General features: G+C 38.5%; 1 protein-coding gene across 5 annotated transcripts in view; it reads left to right on the top strand.

The window, feature by feature from the left end:
• The first annotated feature begins 5,134 nt into the window (after positions 1 to 5,134).
• The window catches only part of chka (choline kinase alpha), a 52,733-nt gene continuing 35,262 nt past the window's right edge, over positions 5,135 to 22,605 (top strand). For 2 of the 5 annotated variants that reach the window (XM_048545044.2, XM_048545040.2), the window contains exons 1-2: positions 5,153 to 5,794; positions 11,200 to 11,308. In XM_048545044.2, the coding sequence (XP_048401001.1) occupies positions 5,571 to 5,794; positions 11,200 to 11,308 (333 nt within the window). In that variant the 5' untranslated portion in view covers positions 5,153 to 5,570. Of the gene's footprint in view, positions 5,795 to 11,199; positions 11,309 to 22,605 lie in introns of all 5 variants that reach the window. The other 3 variants (XM_048545042.2, XM_048545043.2, XM_048545041.2) reach the window with 3 other exon arrangements.

Here is a 22,605-nt window from a genome sequence, read left to right as displayed (position 1 = left end):
ACAATGTTAGATAATTGAACTGAGTTTTCTGATACATTTCAAACAAAACCTATTAAGTACACAATGATTTCATTTATCTGAGGAAGACTGCCGACTCAGTGCAGATTGTTCCTGCATAAGCAGGACATACAAGGCACTAAATGGGTTGATATTAGCCATAACAGAGGAAGCTTTGATTTTGTTTTCTGTCTGCCAAAAATCAGTTTGTTATTGCAGAAGCAAGGCTTTCAAAGATTGCTATGAACAGAACTCTGTCCATTGGACACAGTGAACTCAGTGGCTGAATTTCATCCAATGCTTCCATGTCTTAAATTTAAAACAAATCCCCAGGAAACTGTGCTGTACCAGACATCTGTTTAGTTTATAATTGATAATGTTGAAGTTGAAGTATTTGCTTTTGTTTTTGGGATAGTTAACTCGAGAGTCAGAGTCATAGAGCTGTACAGCACTCAACAGACCCCTCGCTCCAACTTGTCCATGCTGACCAGATATCTGCAATAAATCTAGTCCCATTTACCAGCATTTGGCCCATGTCCCTCCAAAAAATTGTTAATCACATACACATCCAGGTACCTTTAAACATTGTAATTGCCTCAGCCTTCACCCTTCCTCTGGCAGTTCATTCCATACATGTACCACCCTCTGCATGAAAATGCTGCCCCTTAGGTCCCTTTTAAATCTTTCCCCTCTCATCTTAAACCAATGTGCTCTAGTTCTGGACTCCCCTACCCTAGGGAAAAGACCTGGACTATTCTCCCTATCCATGCTCCAATGATTTTATAAACCTTTATTAGATCATCCCTCAGCCTCCTCTGCTCCAGGGAAAATAGCCCCAGCCTATTCAGCCTCTCCCTGTAGCTCAACCTTTTCAACCCGGCAACATCCTTTTAAATCTCTTCTGAACCGTTCAAATTTAGCAACATGCTTACTGTAGCAAGGAGAGTAGAACTGAAAGCAGTATTGTACCAGCCTCAACCACTTCCTCTGGCAACCCATTCCATACATGCACAACTCTTTGTGTGAAAAAGTTGCTTCTTAGGTCTCTTTTAAATCTTTCCCCTATCATCTTAAACCTGTGCCCTCAATTTTTGGACTTTCAGACACTGGGGGAAAAACCTTGTCAACACAGTGTGGAGCTGGAGGGACACAGCAGGTCAGGCAGCATCAGAGGAGCAGGACAGTCAATGTTTCAGGTCGGGACCCTTCCTCAGGACCTGATGTACCAAGGACTTCTACTTGTTCCTTTCCCATTTCTAGTCCCTACGCTTTCCCTGGACAATGTTATTTAAAAAGAGGTTAGTACGTTTCACAAACACGCCGATGACCCCCAGCTTTATCTTGCCTTAGCTCTACTGTCTCTAAATTATTGCCATAACTAGCATTGGATGTGTTGTAATTTCTCCCAGCTAACTATTGAGAAGACTGAAATTATTTTCTTCAGTTTCGCTTACAAACTCTGTTCCTAGCCATTGATTCCTTGATTTATTCCCTGGAAACTGTCTAGGTGAATAAAATATTCACAATATTGGTGTGGGTGGAATGAGCTTTCATCAAATATTCACACTATTTCTAGGTCACTTCAGCTTATCTGCTCACCCATGCCATTGTTACCTCTAAGCCTACCTCTGCAAATATATTTCTGGCCAACCTCCCATAAACTTGAGGCCATCCAAAACACAGGGCCTGCTTTGTGTCATGAGAAGTGGTGCTTGATGATATTCTCATTATTTGAGACCTCCTCACACAAAATTTTGTAGAGAACTTAAAAACGTAAGATCATACAAAATCGGAGCTGTAATAGATAATGTGGCTACTTGATATTTTTCTATCATTCAGTATGAAAGTGGCTAAACTGGTTGTGGTTTTGACTTCAGTCTCCTGCTTGCCTCCAGAATGTTGACATTGTAAGTTTCAGCAATGATAATGACTTTGAATGTTAAACGGTAATGGTTAGATTTTCTCTTTCTGGAGATGGTCATTGCCTGGCATTTGTACACTACAAATGTTATTTGCTGCTTATCAGTTCAAGCCTGAATGTCGCCTAGCCCTCACTGCATCTAGACACGGACTGCTTCAGTGTCTGAAGAGTCGCAAATGGTGTTCAAAATTTTGCAAACATTGCATTAACTGCTTACCTCTAATATTATGAGGAGCAAAGTTAATTGCTTTTGCATTATCTATTGCCTTCAGTAGTTTCTTGATGTTATGTAATTCAAACTAGCTAAAGGCTGGCATCTGGAATGCTCAGGACCAGAAGAGGGGGCCAAGATAGAAAATCTATCCAGCAGTTCTGATTGCAGATGCTAACAAATGTTTCAGTCCTGTCTGAATGTGCTGGACTCCACCGTCATTGTGGTTAGATACATTTGCAAAGCCACCTTCTCTCATACGTTCAGAGACAATGGGAGCTGCAGATGCTGGAGAATCCGAGATAACAAAGTGTGGAGCTGGATGAACACAGCAGGCCAAGCAGTATCTTAGGAGCACAAAAGCTGACGTTTTGGGCCTAGACCCTTCATCAGAAAAGGGGGATGGGGAGAGTGTTCTGAAATAAATAGGGAGAGAGGGGGAGGCGGATCGAAGATGGGTAGAGGAGAAGATAGGTGGACAGGAGACAGACAAGTTAAAGGGGCGGGGATGGAGCCTGTAGACATGAGTATAGGTGGGGAGGTAGGGAGGGAATAGGTCAGTCTAGGGAGGACAGACAGGTTAATGGGGGCGGGATGAGGTTAGTAGGTAGGAAATGGAAGTGCGGCTTGAGGTGGGAGGAGGGGATAGGTGAGAGGTAGAACAGGTTAGGGAGACGGGGACGAGCTGGGCTGTTTTTAGGATGCAGTGGGGGGAGGGGAGATTCACAATCTGCTATTTCCAACACTTCCAGCAGGATGCCAGCATAAAACATATCCTCCCCTTCTCCTTCTATTGTCAGAATTCTGCAGGAACTACTTCTGCTGTGACATCCTGGCCTACTCCTCCATCACTCCTCTACCTTCCCATAGCACCTTCCCATGCAATCGCAGAAGAGGATTAGCAGGGAAAGAGTCAGACCTTCTAGAGACCAAAGGGGCAACCCATGCATGCAGCCAGTGGATGTGAGTGACGTTAAATGAACATTTTTCATCTGTATTCACAGCGGAGAAAGGCATCATAGCCAGAGATTTCACTTGGGATGGTGTGGTTCGAGAACACATTGAGAGTAATGAGAAGGTATTGGCTGTTTTAGCAGACATAAATCCCCAGGACATAATCCCAGGCTGCTGTGGAAGGCTACGAAGGAGATTGCTGGGTCCTGGCAGAGATATTTATTACTTTGCTGGCCACTGGTGAAGTGCCAAATGACTGCAGGAAAGCTAATGTGATTCCTGTGTTCAAGAATGGTTACAGGGATAGGCCAAATAATTCCAGACCAGTCAGTCTGATGTCAGTAGAAGGGAAATTATTGGAAAAAGTTTGAAGGACAGGATTAATCAATACTTGGAAAGGCAGGGATTGATCAGTGATAGTCAGCACAGATTTGTTAGAGGGAGATCCTGTCTGCTTAATTTAATTGGGTTATTTTTGGCAAAATATATTGATGAGGTTAATGAAGTTGAAGTGGTTTACATGACTTCACCTAAGAGCTTTGATAAGGCCCCACATGGAAGGCTGGTCCAAAAGATAAGAGCCCATGGGATCCAAGACAAGTTGGCAAACTGGATCCAAAACTGGCTTTCAACTAGGAGATGAAGGCTGATGGTGGAGAATGTTTTTTTTAATTGGAAGCTTGTGACCTGTGGTTTACCTCAAGGATCGATACTGGGAGCCTTGATGTTTGTTATTTACATGAGTAACTTTGACGTGAAGGTAGAACGTATAATTAGTACATTTGCAGATAACACAAAAATTGATGTTGTTGATATTGAGGAGGATGATCTCAAGCTACAGTCTGATATTGATCAGCCAGTAAACTGGGCAGAGAAATGGCAGATCTGAGGAAAAATTTTTCACCTTGAGAGTGGTAGATGCACCGAATGTGCTGTCTGAGAGGGTGGTGGAGCCAAGTATTCTCACAACATTTAAGAAGCTTCTGGAGGAGTACTTAAAATGCCAGGGCACAGTAGGCGTTGGATCAAGTGCAGGTAAATTGGATTAGTATAGTTTGGTGTTTGTTGGTCAGAATAGACGTGGTTGGCCGAAGGCCCTGTTTTTATGCTGTATGGCTGCATGACTCATATCTCTTCCCTCCTCACTGTCCAAGGCTCCAAATGTTCCAGGAGATGCAACAGTTTCCATAGACTTCTTTCCACCTAATCAACTGTAATTCACTGCTCACCATGCAGTGTCTTTTACGTTGGAGAGCCCAAATGCAAAAGGATGAGAGCTCGCGGAAAACCTCTGTTCTGACCGTAACCTCAAACTTTCAGTGGCCTGCCACTTGAATAAAAGCAATTTGTTCCCATGCCAACATTTCTGTTCGAGGGCTGCAGCAGTGTTTCAGCAAAGCTCAATATAAGATGGAGGAGCAGCGTGTCACTTTCCACTTTCAGTTCAACACCCCCAGCGCATGAACACTGTCCTCCATTTTAATACCCTACCCTCACGTCTTGCTGGCTTCAATCTCAGCAGGGCTGAGCAACCTTCTCCTGTTCAAACCTTCCCTTCGCACCCACGCTATAGCTCCAACTATTCCATTACTACTCCCTTTTGTCTTTGCCTTGGGCACCCTCAAACCTGTCCCTCTTGCTCGTCTTTCCTCAGCGTTAAAAACAAACGCATTATTTTCCAGTTCTGAAGAAGATTCGTTGATCACGAAACATCAACTCTGCCTCTCTCTCTGGATAAATCCAGTCAAGGCTGTGGAATTTCTCCAGCGCTTTCTGCTTTTTTTTTGCTGAAGGATCTTTGCACTAGGGCAAAGGGCATACAATCATTATAAAGAAACGACTCGAGAAAGAAGGCGACTGTAAAACATCTGCAGTTCCACAGTTCCTACTATCTCTGAATGGTAATTGTGGCAAGTCTTCAGAGCTGAGGGTGGCGCCAAACCGAAGGCTCTATGGCCATTGGATGACAAGGGGGCGAGGCAGGCTGCGTTTCCAATCACATTCTTTCTGTTTATTGGGTTTAGAAAGAAAAACGTCAGGAAAGTATTAAATAGGGTGCACGTCGACTTGCTGCGCAGTGAGGATTGCTTTTGGGGTGGGCGATTGTGCTTGTTAGATTAGCGGGCGAGGTTTAAAACAAAACGTTCGTGCTGTCGTTTGCAGGCGTAAGTTTAATAAATCATCCTTTCAAGATCTGTCGATTTATTTTATCAGTAGACGTTCACGCTAATTTTATATATTAAAAATTGTAGTTTACGGCAGAAGTCATCTAAAAATATTGATTTTATTGTTCTCCCGCAGAGATTCTAGGTGGGGTTCATTTTTAAGAGGTTTTTTTCTTTCTTCTCTCCATCCCTTTGTCTTAGTTTTTGTGAACTCCTTGTTGCTGGAGTGGGAGTCAGGCTGAGTTTGGTTCTATCCACTGGGAGGTGTTTATTTTCCGCCTGAAGTGATCATTGTATTCGTATTCTTTTTCCGTCAATATAAATGAAAACCAAATTCTCCAGCGCAGTGGACAGTCTAGGGATGGGGCTGCTAATTGCACAGAATGTGATCCGCGTTCAGCATGAAGAGGACATCGAGTGTAAAGCTGGAAGACAAGACGCACCCGACCCTCAAACCAAACATAAAGCTTATCTTTGGTGCAAAGAATTTCTTCGAGGTGCTTGGAAAACACTGTCTGAAGACGAATTTCAAATTCGCATCATCAGGTTAGTGTCTGTGCGTCCTGTAAAACATTATTTTCTTCATCAGGACACTTTGGTGGGGTGGTTAAGTTGGCCGATTTTTTTTTAAAGATGGAGTAGCTTTGAATCTGAAAAATTCATGACAAGGGAATAAGGTAACAAGAAAATAAATGAATTGATTAAAAATGGAGGCTACGCATTCCGGACAGAGTGAAAAATCCCCATTGAGCGGCAGTATAATCCAGTCCAAATATGTATAGTTATCACTTTCAAAACAGGTCTGTCGCAGTGAAAAACTATTCAAAGAAACGAAACATTGTGGTTGGAATGGCTTTGGGTAACTCCATGGTAACACGATCAGCTTATGATGTTTCACCTTTTTTAAATGGTAACAGAAATTAGTAAATGTGTTGTTGGGCGTAAGACTTGGTATTGTTTCAAATCTGTTAACAGTCTAAATATTAACAGTGGAGCGGAGATTTAGAATTTGGAATTAATTAAATGCAGATTCACCAAGGAAAATGTATCATTAGACTTGTATTTGATCGCGCAATGTCCCCACCCAGCCCATTCTATCATGTTTAAAATGCATTCCATTTGAAACTGATTTCTATTCGAATTATGAATATTTATTTGATGGATATTAATTAATTATCAAATAAAAATACTTCTGTGGAAATTGAATTCCGAATACAAGTGGAATTAATTAGTTTCGCTAATTCCACGTGTTTGCGGCTAGATAGATGGCTTTACCAAGCGAGAATTCAGGGTATGAGTAAAATAAACGTTGTGTAAAACTCTTGTTATTTTTTGCAGTAAGTAAACATTTAACAGATGTATCAGCCTGTTTACAGGGACACAGACGCAGGAATGGACCATTCAACTCCTGGGATTTGCTCTGCTTCTCAACTAGATCATGGCCGATCTGCAAATCTGCATTTTATTTTATTTCCCTTGACACAGTTACGAGAGCACAAGCTGTGCCTCAGTTTTGAAACACTCCAAATTCCAGCACTTCCATCAACTTTGAAGAAGAAAGTTCTAAATTTCTGCTTTTGTGTGAGAAGTTCCAGATTTTGCTGTTGTACGGTCCTATTTTCTGGTATTAAGGTTGCTTTGGCTACCCGAAGGAACAGTATTTCCTCTATCCTTTGAAAAATCTTTTTAACATATGAACAACTGAGTCACGAGTCTTCAATCAGCTAGACTTGAGGGAAAACACCATGCTGATGAAATCTATTCTCCTAATATAACCAACTGAACCCTACTAATTTTTTTTGCTATTTGACTTTAAAGCAATCACTATTTCTAACTAGTTAGAAATGCTGACAATTCACTAGCATGACGATGGAGCATAAAAAGTCAATGCTCTGCAGTATACATTGTAGCAAAATGCAAAAATGGTGTTTTAATACCAAATTTTTCAATGGGTGGCACAGACCTCTTGGTATTTTGAAAACATTGTAACTGGTTGTGTATGTTGCAAAGTGTCAACTGTGCCAGTGCATACTTGATACTAACATGTTTGCAGAGCTCAAATAAAGCACCAACGTCTTATTCATCCATTTGTTCTTTTTTTGGTAGCAAGGAATTTCCAGTTCACTTGCTAAAGCTTGAAACATGAGTTCTATGGAGACGGCCGGGAACAAACATTGTTACAGTTCAGGATTTCTTCATGTACTTTGTCCTTGCAATCACAGTAGAGAGAACTTCTGTAAGAATGCCAAGTCTCCTCTAAATTGAAACCCGTGCTTTTAGTGTGCTGTGTGGTACAGAGCCACCAATTACTTGTGAATTCTGGTAAAATACTGTGTGGACTTCAATTACATTATCGCTTAAAGGATATCATTCTCCAGTATAAATACAAATAATATCAGCCTGTTATATCCATATTCGCAACTCAGATTATATATAGAATAAGTAAAGAATTAAAGCAGTACTGACTTAACTTAAATTGAGAGTCCAGAATCATCATAGTTCTCATTTGAGTTTTCAGCATGTAACATGGGATGTAATGTCAGTGCTCTCCTCTTGTCCATGTGATAAAAACAGTGGGAATAAACCGACTGCTTGGCTATTTCCTAATGATATATGATATGTCCATGATTTTGATGTTGAAGGTGGTGCAGTATGCAATTGAATTCTTCTCAATAGTAAGTGCAATTGAGAGATTAGTTTCTAACACTGAAGAATATAAGACAAGAAGAGTACTCTGCTGCTTCACGGGGTCCATTTGCTTAATACATGTTAGCATGTAAGGTTGCATCATTTCTGGCTTTTGTGTATTGGCCATTTTTCTTGTAATAAATTTCCTTGTGGTTCAACAAACAGAAGTTTAGCCTGCATCTCCCATTTTTGCAGTAGTACTGAACGCCCATCTCTAGCTCCGAAGGAATTGGTTGTCAGTTCTCATTCTTGTATGGTTATTTTCATGTGTTCCTTCCATTCAGGCTAAATCACAATTGGTTCACATGTAACAATGTCATCCTCTTGTTCGAAAAGGAACAAGGAATCAACTGGTTGTTATCCCTAGCCTACTACAGGAAAAAGATTTGTAAAATGTCATAAAGGATAACATAAGGGAGTAACTTGAGCTTGAGATAACTGGAGGATCAGCACGGTTTTTGGAAAAAAGGTCATGTTTGTCTTGCCTCTGTTTGGGGAAGAGGTAGCTGATGTTATTTACCCAGATTTCAAAAAGGCATTTGACACAGTCCAATGTAGTAGGTTTGAGCCAGTGAGATAGATAGCAGTGTTCTAAAATAGATTCCAATGGTTGCTCCAATCTTCCCAGGCTGCAGGTTTTGACAGCAGCATATAGCATTTTGGAATGCATTGCAAGGGGTATAAATCCTAAGAAATCACATCATAGAGCCATTTAAACCTTGAGACTGCACTGGAAGTAATTAATGCAAATTTTCTATTTGGAGTATTGAGTTATTTGAGGATCTATTTAGTTGATCTCGCAATGTAAGGGGATAATTTGAGGATAGTTTAATACCCCGTGTCTTTCTTCAGAAGACTGAGGAAAATATGGTAGACCAGATTTTTAAAATAAAAAAAGGCTTGACTGACTTTGAAGGACAAGTCATTTCTATACATATTTGCAAATGAAGAAGTTTTAAGTGAAAAATGAAATACAGCATTAGGCATCTTTTAAGTGATAATTATGTGTAGCCAATAATTGGAATTATTTGTAGAACACAGTATCAGGAAGATTCTAAAACAGCTTTCTTCGTTAGAAGAAACTCTAGTTTACCTGTATATCAAAGAGAAAATGGCACCTTCCACGGGCATGAGGTCAGAAGATTTGAGGAATAAAAGGCCTTAAAAATGATCTGGAGCAATTAGAGTCATAGAGATGTACAGCATGAAAACAAACCCTTCAGTCCAACTCGTCTTTGCCAACCAGATATCCTGAATAAGTCTAGTTCCATTTGGCTCATTATCTGCCAAACTTTTCCAAATCTTGTACTGATCCAAATGCCTGTAAATGTTGTAATTGTACCAGCCTCCTCCGCTTTCTCTGGCAGTTCATTCCATTCACACACCACCCTCTACATGAAAATGTTACCCAATAGGTCCCCTTTAAATATTTTCCCTCTCACCTTAAACCCATGCCTTTTAGTTTTGGACTCCCTTTCCTGGAGGAAAGACCTTGACTATTCATCCTATGCATATTCCATTCCCCTCAGGATTTATAACCTTCTATAAGGTCACCCTTCAGCCTCTGATGCTCCAGGGAAAATAGCCCTAGCCCATTCAGCCTCTCCTTGTAGTTCAAATTTTTCAACCCTGGCAACATGCTCGTAAATTTTTCTGAACCCTTTCAAATTTAGTAACATCCTTACTATAGCAAAGAGAGCAGAACTGAATGCAATATTCCAAAAGTGGCCTAACCAGTGCCCTGTACAGCTGCAACATGACCCCTCAACTCTTATATTCAACGTGCTGACCAATAAAGGCAAGCATGCCAAACACCCTCTTTACTACCCTGTCTACTTGCAACTCCACTTCCAAGGGACTGTGAATCTGCACTCCCAAATCCCTTTGTTCAGCAGCACTCCCCAAGATCTTATCATTAAGTGTATACGTCCTGCCCTGACTTGCCTTTCCAAAATGCAGCACCTCACATCTGCCATTTATCAGCCTATCTGCTCAAGGTCCTGTTAGTTTTTTCAAAATTTAAATATATCAAGGAATATTTTCTTTAAACTGCTAATGCATCTCAAAATGGATTCATCACAAAAAAGCATTTTTAATTACTTTGCTAATTCAGTACCTGTGACTAACACCATTTGAAATTTTTGGAAATAACTTAAATGTGCAGACCCATTGCTTGTCTATTTTGGTGTACACTAGCCAGTCTCTTAGTAACTTGCATTCAGAAACCTTTTAAGGTATGTACATTGGTATCTTTGTGTCAAAAAGAACCATTTTAATTTTTAGAGCTTTGTCAAAGGCCAGTAAAGGAATGCACTTGTCAGAACCACCTGCTGACAGTTCACCCTAAAGAAAACTCCACTTTTATGGTTGGGATGACTTATAGAGGGAGTTTTTTTTTTAACTAGCACAAAAGACTGCAGAAATTCAGTTTGTAGTCCTAGTTGTTTATTTGTGTAGGTAACATTGATTTTTGGTAGAATTTAATTGGGGGGGGAAAAAGAAAAGCAAAAATCTGGTGGCAAAACCCTACCTCAAGATGCCTAGATTAATTATAGGGACACCAGCACTTTCCCATAAGAGACTTGCTGTATTATGTGGTGCTGTGGGGAGACCTGTGCTCTGCCCCTGGCTGACAACATGGTGCCCTGGTTGCACAAGCCTGTCCCACTAGCACTGCTGCCATCCACCTCAAACTGTTGGGCAGCATTAGCATGGTGGTACTGGAGACAACGGGTGAATAGGTATTGATCAAACTTTGAGACAGTGATGCCAGCATCAAACAACCAGAGAATGTTGTCACTTGCTTGGCTTTGAGGCCCCAGCTTAAGGATCAAGTGCAGAAATGTCTGAAGAAACCATTGAACTGAATGAGGATGAAAGAATCATCTTGATCGAACTGCACAGAACCATGTTAGTCTCTCTGCACTATTACACATAACCAATTGAGCCTGATTTTGGACTTGACCTGAAAGTCGACCTTGCCTAAAACAAGGTGAAATGTGTTAAAAGCTGGATCGCATGAGAAGCGTCTGACTTTGTGACCGCTGTAATATTTCTGTGTATTACATATGATTTTGCTTGGGACAAAATTCAACTCGCCCCAGACAGAACTTGAACCCACAGTGCCTGACCTAGGAGGCCAGTGCCTTATCCATTAGGTCACTGGGGTTGGTCAATTTTGTCACAGATTCTGTTATAAATCTTCAATCATTCCACTTCTGATTCTGTTTAATATTATGCTTGTCCTTTTTTTTTTAAAACAGGGGTGGCCTTAGTAATCTGCTTTTTCAATGCTCATTGCCTGATACTAAAAGCTGTGTAAAGGATGAACCACGGTGTGTTCTCCTTCGACTGTATGGTGCAATTCTTCAGGTGAGACTGTGTTTTTGGAGGTGGTATTTTCATTTATGATGTAAGCATTTCTGAGAGTTAAAGATGTTTTCCATTAATTGTTAGAAACTAGTGAGAAGTTATAAATAATTGTTTAAATCGAAATCATTTTGAGCAACATTTTCATTTACAATGTTTATTAACATGTCTACATGTGAATCAACCATTCTGTATCAGTAATAAAGTTGTAGTATGTGGTAATGTTAAAAGCTCTCAAATCGCGATTTCCTTTTGAGTAAATGACTTTTACCTGATAAATTGGTATGAATAGTTCCTTCTAAAAATTTCTTGTAGAATACTATGCTGAGCCACAGTTCGAGTTTATTCTTACATTGAGCAAAAACAATCTCAAATAATTGAGATGTTAAACATTGAGTTTGTAGAGAAGTGAATCAAAGTAATGCTGATTAATCATTTTGTGGTAAATGGAATATTTTAATATCCAATAATTGGCGAATGTGTAGAATAGTATAAATTGCAAATTAAATTGATGTAATCTTAAAACATTTACTAGTTTACTCGACATGAGAAATATGGTAGCTAATAAGAAATCTGCTTCTTTTCAGAAAATATGCAAGTGAAAATGACCACTTCCCTGCAGATTACTGAAATGTTAATCATGAAACTGCATATAAAGGAATCTATTTTAAATATTCCATTTTGAATACCATAAACAGCTTTCCAATCATGTCACTGATTGGCTTTGTAATCCTCAGGTCATTTTGATAGAATTGCCTGGTTTAGTTCATTTTCTTTTAAACCAAGATCACAAATGCTTAAGAGTTTAGAAACACCTGTTATAAATACTCGAAAGGTAGGATTCTACATTTTATGCAACTTAGCTTTAAATTTATTGAGTGTTCAGAGCATTTGTAATAGTTGTACACTTGGGTATGTGGCAAAGTGAAAACATCAACGAGGATTCAATATTTTAAGTTCCTGTCACCTGATTGCCTTTGTATGATGGCAATCAATCATTACAAGGATTGCAGATTGTCTGTAACTTGTTTCATACTATCAATAACTCATAGGACATGATGTAAGTTGCAACAATTTTGAATACATCTACTGAGTAAAACAATCAGCAAACCACCCTATATTCAATCCTTGAATTCTTTATAATGATGCACACAAATCCTATTAATCCCTGCAACTGGTGGAAGCAACATTGATGAAACCATTGTATTCCATTGTAGTACTTGTGTACACACTACACATTGAATAGATTGTAACTATTGTAGTCAATTTGTTACAGAATAACTACGAAATGGTTCCAACTAAACCATTGTGTGAGATTAAGATTTTCAAGTATTAATTGGATGAAATTTGCACTCATTATAGCAAGTCTTAAATATAAAATCTATATTTTCTCCGTTTTGAACATGTCACTCTTGCTGAACTTTGATAGAACATACAGTCCACCCAATCTATACTGGTGTTTATGCTGCACTTGAGCTGCCTCTATCTTTCCACATTTAGATCTAATTGGAATAATACTCTATTTCATTTTCCTTCACGTGCTTACCTTGCCTTGCTTAAAGATATCTGACTTAAAAACACCCGATGGTAATGCATTTTGGCAATCTTGTTTCTCTCCAGATAGACTTTTTCTTCTAAATGCCCACTCTAATGTCACTGTGACTGTGTCTCTGGTTTTCTTCTTCCCTAAAAAGAAACTTGTCCTCTTTGTATTTAATCTGTCAGAGCATTTCAGAATTTTAAATACCTCTGTTTGATCACCTTACTGACTTCTTAGTTTTAATGCATACAGACTGGGTCTAATTTCTCAAGTCTGTGCATTTTTGGTATGAGTTTTGTAAATTACCAGAGCAGCAAGCAGTACTCCAGTTGTAGGCTAAACCTAACCCTGGCATAACTTTTAATTCAGTCCATCTAGAAATAACCCTCCTGGCTTTGTTTTTGTTGTGAAATTATCGATCTTAATCAGATCTTGAACTAGCAGGTCCCCCTATCCCATTTAGACTGCTATTTAATGATTCATGTATAACTAATTTTAATCAAAATGTTGATAATTATTTGAAAGATAGATGTTCAGGTTGGTTGTCTCACCAAGCTGATTTGTTGTTCTGCAGATGTTTCGGTACCGTGCTTGGTAACATCCTCGGTGCAGCCTCTGATGAAGCGTCGGTGTTTTCCCACCTGGCTTTTAAACTCTGGGGTTCATTGTGATGGATTGCCTCCCTTCCGTGCTTCCTCTGTAGTGGAATGTATATGGGGTCGAGTTCAATGGGTTTATTAATAGCCTGCTTCGTGGAGTGCCATGCTTCTAGGAACTCTCATGCCTGTCTCTGCCTAGCCTGTCCCAGGATCTTGGTGTTGTCCCAGTCGAAGTCATGGTTCTCCTTGTCCATGTGGATTGAGATGAGTGAGTACTGGTTGTGACTTTTTGTTGCCAGTTGGTACTCATCTACTCTTGTTGTTAGTTTCCTTCCTGTTTGTCCAATGTAGTGTTTCTCACAGTCTCTGCAGGGCATCTTGCAGATGACATTGGTCCTGTCCATGACGGGGAGTGGGTCTTTAGTTCGAGTGAGCACCTGTGGGATTGTCCCAGAGTTTCAAAGCCAGGCAGGAAAACACATGATGATTCATCAGAGGCTGCACTGAGGATGTTACCGAGTATTGTAACAAAACATCTGCGGAACAACAGGCCAGCTCGGCGAGCGAGCAACCAACCTCAACACCCACAACCGGAGCTACAAATCTACTCCAAAACCTTAGAGATACATATTCATTTTGAACGGTGATTGAACATTTATTGAAGCCTCATTTGTAATTTAGTCAGCCGTCCTCAGTGGTAATCATCTCTTCTGTTTATTGTCAACATATTTAGAAATTTGATTGCAAAGCCTGAGTTGTTAATAGAAATAATGGTCCCAGTATTGACCCTTGTATATCCCACTTCCAACTGTTAGCATTGTAACTAGCTATCCTTACCCTCATTGCTTTTGACCTTGTAGCCAGCTAGCTGTAATTCCAATCTGTTGACGTTTTCAGAGATATAACTTAGGTAAATTTAATGACTTTCATGTCTCAGTCATGGCACTCCTGATTGTCTGATCATTTGAAGTAATGCAAGGGTTTTCCTGCTGAATATAGCGGAGACTTGTACCCCCTGTATTATTTTATTTTTCAATGACCTAGAGTGGACATTCCCTGTTGGGAGAACGTGTTGAGAGTCCAATATCCACATCCTTTCTGAGGTGAAAATATAAACTTGTAAGACTGGCTGTGAAATTAGCTAACTGACTTTATCTTTAAAATTGCATCTAACTTTGGATCAAAAAACACTTGCACAACTGTCTGCAATTAGTTTCATAACCGGATTACCCCAAGTCATGTTACACGTTATTATCACCTATAGTTTTGACAGTGACTGTCTTAGTAATAGAAGCAGGAGTAGGTCATTCAGATTGCAGGGCATCATCTTTTGTTCACTTAGATCTTGGCTGATCTGTAAGTCACTTGCATCTTTGCTCCACATTCTTTTGATGTTTTTTTGCCTGGCAAATATCTGACAATCTCTCTTAAAACTTGCAATTAATCCTATATCTGCAACCAGTTAGGGAGAGAGTTCCAAGTTTCCTTTAACAGCAAAGCGGTTTTTTAATGGGCTCCATTAAACTTCTAATTTCTGGCCTTGATATCTCTTAATACGAATGTACAAATCTATCATTGGAAAGTTAACAGCTTTGCTTTATATTTCCAAGTAAATATTATCCATGAAAGCATGCATACCTATGTAAATTGAATAGCATGTACTTTTCTTGACATGGATGATTTACGGTCAAGGATTTTATGTTGGTGGTGACATGGTTCTCTGCTTTAATGCCTGACAAATTATAACTTACACAATCAGATGAAATTAATATTTTCAAAACACAAAAATTCATCAAGCCACAACAAAATTGTACTCATCGTTTTGTCCATTTTGCTGCCAAAAATTTTAGGAGAAATGACTCTTTCCCATATGATTAAAGAAATAGGGTGCTTCAAATAAATGTAGGATCAATATTTTACAGATTGCAAAAAATAACAAGTTTAGGTAACATATCCATCGCACACAATATTGTAACTTAATTCAATCGTAGAGCACAAAGTATAAGATTGGAAAACAAAATATAGCAACAACATTGTGCACTGGAAAGTGGAGTGGAAAAAAACTACTTAGTTTCAACCTTTGAATACCTCAGTGGGACTGAGTACATCTATTAGATACTCAAACTAAACAAATTAAATCTAAAACCTGTATGGCAGCACACAGCATATGTTCAGGAGAAGCAACGTGAGAATTATATGTTAAAAATATCGAGCAATAGAACAGTTACTTTGAGATTGAAATTGAATGCTTTATAAAAACTTTCAGTAATTTAAAAATAAGGTAATCTTTAAAATTATTCTGAACAGTAATTTATTAATCCCAAGCATAGTTTTCATCTATAATTTTAGCAGTCTGTTCATTGAGTGGAAAATGTTTATGTAAATTTTCATTTTAAAGTGATTTAGATTCAGAATGGAATATTTTAATTTGATGCTTCAATATTAAATGTTCACATTCACATTTTATCTAAATGAGGTTTAAAGTTACCTTCTCCAATCCTGTTATCTTTAGGATGTTCAAAATAATTAACATGATGATTTTCCCCACAGTTCATGAAGAACTTTGATATTGATACTGCTCCCTCGATTATTAGTAAGCCAGTAAACGTGTGAGTGAGTGTAAATTTATTGTGACTTTTCTTTATCAATTAGCAAAAGAACAAAGTGCTAAATGTTTGTATAACAGTACAAATCTTGTCTGAATGGCCACGCTCTAGTTTTGAACTCCTTCCTTTTTTGGGATCCCCCACCAGAGGACATAGTTTTATACCCTACCTCCACATGGAATCTTTTCATTACTTTAAACTCCACAATTAGATCTTCTGTCGTGTTATAACCAAATGAACAGAAGTCTTGACTTTGAAACCTGTTCTTCTAGTTTAGCGCTTCAACTTCAATACCATTATGGTGAATTTATGCTGCATGCATCTGTATGGCAACTATTTTTCTTTGTGTAATACCCAGATCTGAGCGCTTCACTTAGTTAAAATTTGTGTAAGTTCACTACTGCTTAGATTCAAATTGGAAGTTTAGCTTCCTAATGTTTTGTTTCATTTGCAACTAAAACTACAGACAAACTTTCAATTGTGTCTGTAAAGCTAATTATATTTTCATTGCGATACACCAGTGTTAGCTTGATTTGTCTGTATTAGAAGCTTAATTGTAACATTTTGGGGAGTTGTGTGCAGAATGGCAAAAAGTAATAATTAAGATTGCTAATTGATTAGCGTTTTCATTAAATTTTTAAGACGTTTAGTATTTTTTAGAGCTGAGTTCTGTATTTTTATCATGCTACAAAACTGTTTTTATTATCCAGTAGTGCTGTATCAAAATATGTTGTACACAATAAACTGAACAACTGGTTTTCTGCTCTATTCTGTATAAAAATGTTCATGTGGCTAGTCATTGCTGGCAACTGTTATTGTGTCTCAGACTGAGAAAACTGAATGCAGGTGCTAGCTTATTGACATCTGTCTCTTCTCATTTTTCAAATTGACAAGAGGTAGAGTCATACAACACAGAAACAGATCCATCAGTCCAACCAGTCCAGACTGACGATAATTCCAAACTAAACCAGTTCCACTCGCCTGCTCCTGGCCCATATCCCTCCAAATCTTTCTTATCCATGTAGTTATCCAAGTGTATGTTAAATATTGTAATTGTACCTGCATCCACCTTTTCCTCAAGTTTATTTCACATGGGCACCATCCTCTGTTTTTAAAAAAAAAACCTGCTGTGTATATTTTCTAAATCTGTCTCTCCTCTCACCTTAAAAGTCCCCCCCACGCACCCCCCCAACTTTAAACACACTATCCTAGTGAAAAGACAGCTGCCATTAACTCTGTATCAGTGATAATGGGAACTGCAGATGCTGAAGAATCCAAGATAACGAAGTGTGAAGCTGGATGAACACAGCAGGCCAAGCAGCATCTCAGGAGCACAAAAGCTGACGTTTCAGGCCTAGACCCTTCATCAGAGCTCTCTGATGAAGGGTCTAGGCCCGAAATGTCAGCTTTTGTGCTCCTGAGATGCTGCTTGGCCTGCTGTGTTCATCCAGCTTCACACTTTATCTTGCCATTAACTCTATCTACACCTCTCGTTATTAAATAAACTTCTGTCAGGCTGCCTGTCAACCTCCTACACACCAGTGGGGTAAAAATGCCCAACCTATCCAGCCTGTCTTTGTAACTCAAACCTTCCACACCCGTCATCATCCCAGTAAATCTCTCCTGAGCCCTTTCCAGCTTGATATCTTTCCTATAACTGGGTGACCAGAACTGGAGACAGTATTGAAGAAGAAACCTCACCAGTGTTCTGTGCAACTTCCGTATGACTTCTTAACTCCTCTACACAAAGGAGTTTTCACTCTTTGATTTTTAACCAGTGCCTTGTTCAGTTCACAAAGAACAAAGTAGACCACGAAACCAAATGTAAAGTATCTTGCATATTTTTAATGTAAGCTACAGTTTAAAATTGCAACAGTTGCATACTAAGATTCTTAGTCCATGTAAAATGTGGGAAAGAAATGTCTGTTGCTTTCATTGTCACACTTCAATCTTTGTAAGTCAAGATTTGAATGAAATAAGATGTTTTTGTTGTATTGCAGTATGAGTTTAAATCATTACTCCTAATTATTTTTAAGTATAGTTTTTGCTAACTTTGAGTTGAAGTACTGTCTTTCTAAATTTAAAGATTTTCATATTTTTAGTTTGAGTACCGGGCATGCTTGTCCACCGGTACTTAATTGACTTTTTATCATTGTACAAACTGTGCTGTAAATTTCCTTCAAAGACATTTCGTGCAATTTATATGAATTTAGCGTTTGAAGTAAGGGGTATGTTAGGTGGAAAGCTTAACTTCTTCAGGCTCTTCACAAGCACAACAAATGACTGAATAAATGTCATCTCTTTGGGACTTAAAATTAATTTGAGACTTTTGCAGTTCAGTTGTTCCAAACGTAGTTCCTGTTTGCCATTTCGACTGGACCTTGCTAACAGAAACAGATATGTACTAGCAACAACACTTTTATGGCAGAGGAAGCAGAGAGAGGGAATCATGACTAATTGAAGTTGTCATAACCTGAAGCTTTATTAGAAGATTGTTATGCATCACCTTGCTAATGAACTTCAAATTAACTTGCAAATCCCCAAAAAGAAACTGAATGGACATTTTAGTTGGTAGGAATATAATGAAACATTTTAAATCTGATCAAACAATCTGCAAAGCTTGTGACCTCCAATTTGCAGCTGAAGCTAACGTGTTGAGGATGTATTAGAAGAGTACTTTAGCCATGTACCATGGGGAGGAAAGTGTAAAATGCATTTTCATGGTATTCTGTGCTTGAATGACACATCCAGTAAGTCTGTTAGTAGCACTTGAAGTATTTTGTGGAAAGGTCCTCCACCATGAATTCCAGCTTTAGTCAAAGTGAGGGAGTTGTTTGAAAAAGTTAGTCGACATGTGGTTGGACTAGTGGATAAAGAATCATGTTTGTTAAATTTGTGGAAGCTTTAAAAAGGCTTTTTTGTTTAACTGACAACAGGATTAGAAATTTAGTGCAAAGTGGAAACCATGATATTAAGTTGCTGAAGCGATGTGTTTGAGGGAATTTGGTATTTCTACAATTCAGTCATTGAGTCAATACAAAAGACATTCTTTTGAAATTAATAGAACTCAAAATGTATGTCCATCTGTTAATTTTATTTGCCCCTTTTCCAGTTTCACTAGTGTTTTAATCAAATAAAATATTGACAGTAAAATAATGATGTCAGCACGCCCAGATTTTAAATTCAGACCAAAGTTCTAATTTATGCCTATACTTCCAATAGCATTCTCCACAGAGTGATTCAGTAAATTTTGTACAATCTATCTTTGTTTTAAAATCTTACAGAAATTCTGGATAGTACCAGAACTTTATGCCAGTGCTGACACGAGATGCTTTCTTGCAGTTCTAACTATGCAAGAGCACATTTCTTTCAATTGGTACATAACATTTGAAGTATGTTGAATACTGTAGGATGCAGACTTTTTGAATGTGTGTACTTTTTCCATATTTTTTCCATACTTCCTTTCAGTAAACATTTAATCTTAGTTCCTGTGTTTAGAGAGCTCGAAATCGGTAAATGGTTGTCTTGCGAAAACAAAATTGAAGTGCCTGTGACCGAGCATTGTCTCCTTCATGTGGTCTGACCATCCATTATTTTCCTGTCAATGTCCTCCAAACTCAGATTGCAAAGTCCCTGCAGTCCTTGTACTCTTAATGATGCTGATTGGTATGAAATGAAAGAGAGGAGTTGCGTTTTTTGTTTTAAATGTAGTACAGGGATGACTTTTTCCCAAATAGAAATGAGAATTTATATTAAAAATGCTTACTATTATATAATCAATGCAAATTGGGCTTGGAAGATGCAAGTTAAATAAATATATTGGTCACATTGTTTGCAATAAATTTCCATTCAACTTATCTTTTCTATACTGGCCAAAAAGGAGAGATCTGGACTAAACCTACTTTCCAGTTATTGGTCCATAGCCTTTAATGTTCAAGCCCATGAAATGCACGTCCAAGTTCTTGTGAAATTAAGGGTTTCTTCCACAGGCTGTTTCAGGCAGTATGTATGACCTGTAGTTCCAACTAAATGAAAACTTCCTGCTCAGTTCCCCTCAATTTTCTGCCAGTTACTTTTAGTTCACACCAGCTTGGTTATTGCCTCTGCTGTGAAAAGTGGCTCCTTTCGACACGCACTATTTTGTATACCTCAAATAAATTTCCCTTAAGTGTTATCTATGCCAGAAGATACAAATCTAGCCTATTCGGTCTCGTTTCATACCCAAACTCCCAATTCCTGGCGACTTCCTTGTAAGTCTGTTGTATCCTGTCCCTTGAACTCAGATCCTTCTGAAATATTGAGAATGAAACAATGCTCTGTAATCTAATCATGGCCTAACAAGTGCTTTATAAAATTCTAGCAAAACCATTCTCAATATATTGCCCAATAACAATGAAAACAAGCATGAAGATGCTGTTTGCATAATAAAACAGCTAAAGGTGCTGAGTTTTAAAAAGTACTATTGATATTGGAAACCTGAAACAAGCAGAAAATGCGGGAGATACTCAGTATCATTTAAATTAATTAATGAGAGAAGAGCATATTGCTCATTCCTAATCATCCTAAAGGAAGTTAAAATTCAGCCACATTGTCGTGGGTATGGAGTCATACATATGCCAGACAAGGTAAGGACAGTAGTTTCCATCCCTGATAGAGAGCTAAACAGTTAAAGTTTTGAATGCGGTATGCTGACTGTTCAGAACTGAAAGGTATTGTAAAATATTGTTTTTTTTAGAAAAAACCTTTGACAGAGGTATGGGTTAGGGGTGACTGGGTTGACCAGGGGAATTTGCCTTTAGTGCAGGCTGTCCATACTACTTGCAGAGAGATGGTGAGTCTGAGTGACCAGAGAAGAGGGGTTGGGAGAGGAGCGAGAAGAGAAGGAGAGCAAGTGAAGTAGAGCAAGTGAAGTATTGGAAGAAGAGTTGAACATCCTGCAATGCCCAAAATTGATTCTGCATGCAGAATGGAGTAAAATTGAGTCCTTTGGATACACATCACTCAACATTAGAGGATATAGTGGATGCGCAAGTTAGGATTATAACCTAAGAAATAGGACCAGGTCAAGATCAAGCTGATCTCTTGCTACTGTACCATCATTGGCAGTTCCTTGTCTTTTGCTTTGGGCATCCTGTCCATCTGTTATGTTTGATTATTTGTCAACATCATGAAACCATCTCCCTTCTGTTCCAAAGAAGAGTAATTTCAGTATTGAAATTTTACCTGTCTCCACAAATGCTGTCAGACCTCCTGAGTTTATCCAGCACCTTGTTTTTATTTCTTATTTCCGCTATCCATGTTCTCCTAAGTTTTATACAGTATTGAGCTTTGAGTAGCTACCACAAGCAATTTTTTTGCCCTGTCTAGAGCGCTCTGTGCTTTAACATCAGCACAAGTATACATTTGGGTTTTCCACCCTATTTCTTTGTGGGATTCTTGCATCTCCTTGAATACTGCTCATGATCTGGTACTGATAGCTTGAACTGGTTAGTTCTAATCAATTCTTGCCAAGTCACATCTCAGATCAGTAAAATTAGCCTTTCCTCTAGTGAAAACTTTTACTGCTGTCTGTTCTTAACCTTTTTCATAACGATACAGTGTTTCAGGTACTGTGATCATAACTGCTTTCCTGATTGCGTCCCTTGCAGACTTAATTCCCTGAATCAAAGTTCAGAACCGTCCCATCTCTTGTTTAAGCCTGTACTGGCTAAAAAATTCATGAATATTGCGCCCTCCATGGTTTGTGATTTTGTCTCTGTTAATATTAAGATAATTGAATCATTCACTTTTAGTGCACTTTTAAGCAGTTTGTGTACATATTTGCTTTTCTGTCTGACTCTGACTGTGTAAAGTCAATTTACTCAGCTTTGTGATTGTACTTTGCTTTGTTTCTTAGTTCAACCCACTTTTTATGTTCTTGTATGATCTCATTTTGTTTCTTCTAGCATATTCTTCCTCCTGAAAGCTGCAATGGTTTGTTCAACCAGTACAGAAATCTGCTTTCCTTTCTTTAGCCCATTGAGAAATTCTTGTAAACAGGAATGTTAAGCTGTCATTCTTTAGATATGACTGAAACATGGTGTAAAATCTCCTCCTTCAGGTATCTGTTTGTGCCATCTGCTTATTCTGTATATTCTTTATTCTGTATAACCACTAATCACTGAACAAAGAATCCCTTTGTTACCTATTTTCTAGCAATTGTTTCTTTGGCTTTCCATGCTTGCTCACTAAACTTTCACCTTCTATTTTCCAACTTTAGTTCTTTCTCTTTCTGAATTTATATTAATGTTCCTATTCCCCTACTGATCTAATCAAAATTATCAAGATACTTAATTTGTCAGGAATATGGTTTCCCTCTGATTTGTGTTATAAACGAGGAGGCACCATTCACTGTCAAATTATTGTCACATAATCACCTCTACAAATCTAATAATTATACGCTTCCTTCCTGTCCCCTTTCAACTTTGTAAAAACATTTATTGATGTCTTAAAATGAGCTGTAAACTGCATTTTCTACATGAAGTCAAAGAACTTTTCTACTAGAAACAGTTTTTT

This window comes from Stegostoma tigrinum, chromosome 17, assembly GCF_030684315.1.
Source record: "Stegostoma tigrinum isolate sSteTig4 chromosome 17, sSteTig4.hap1, whole genome shotgun sequence".
Classification (NCBI taxonomy): Eukaryota; Metazoa; Chordata; class Chondrichthyes; order Orectolobiformes; family Stegostomatidae; genus Stegostoma; species Stegostoma tigrinum.
Note: the sequence above shows the minus strand (reverse complement) of the source record. Positions and strands in the feature narration are given on the sequence as shown.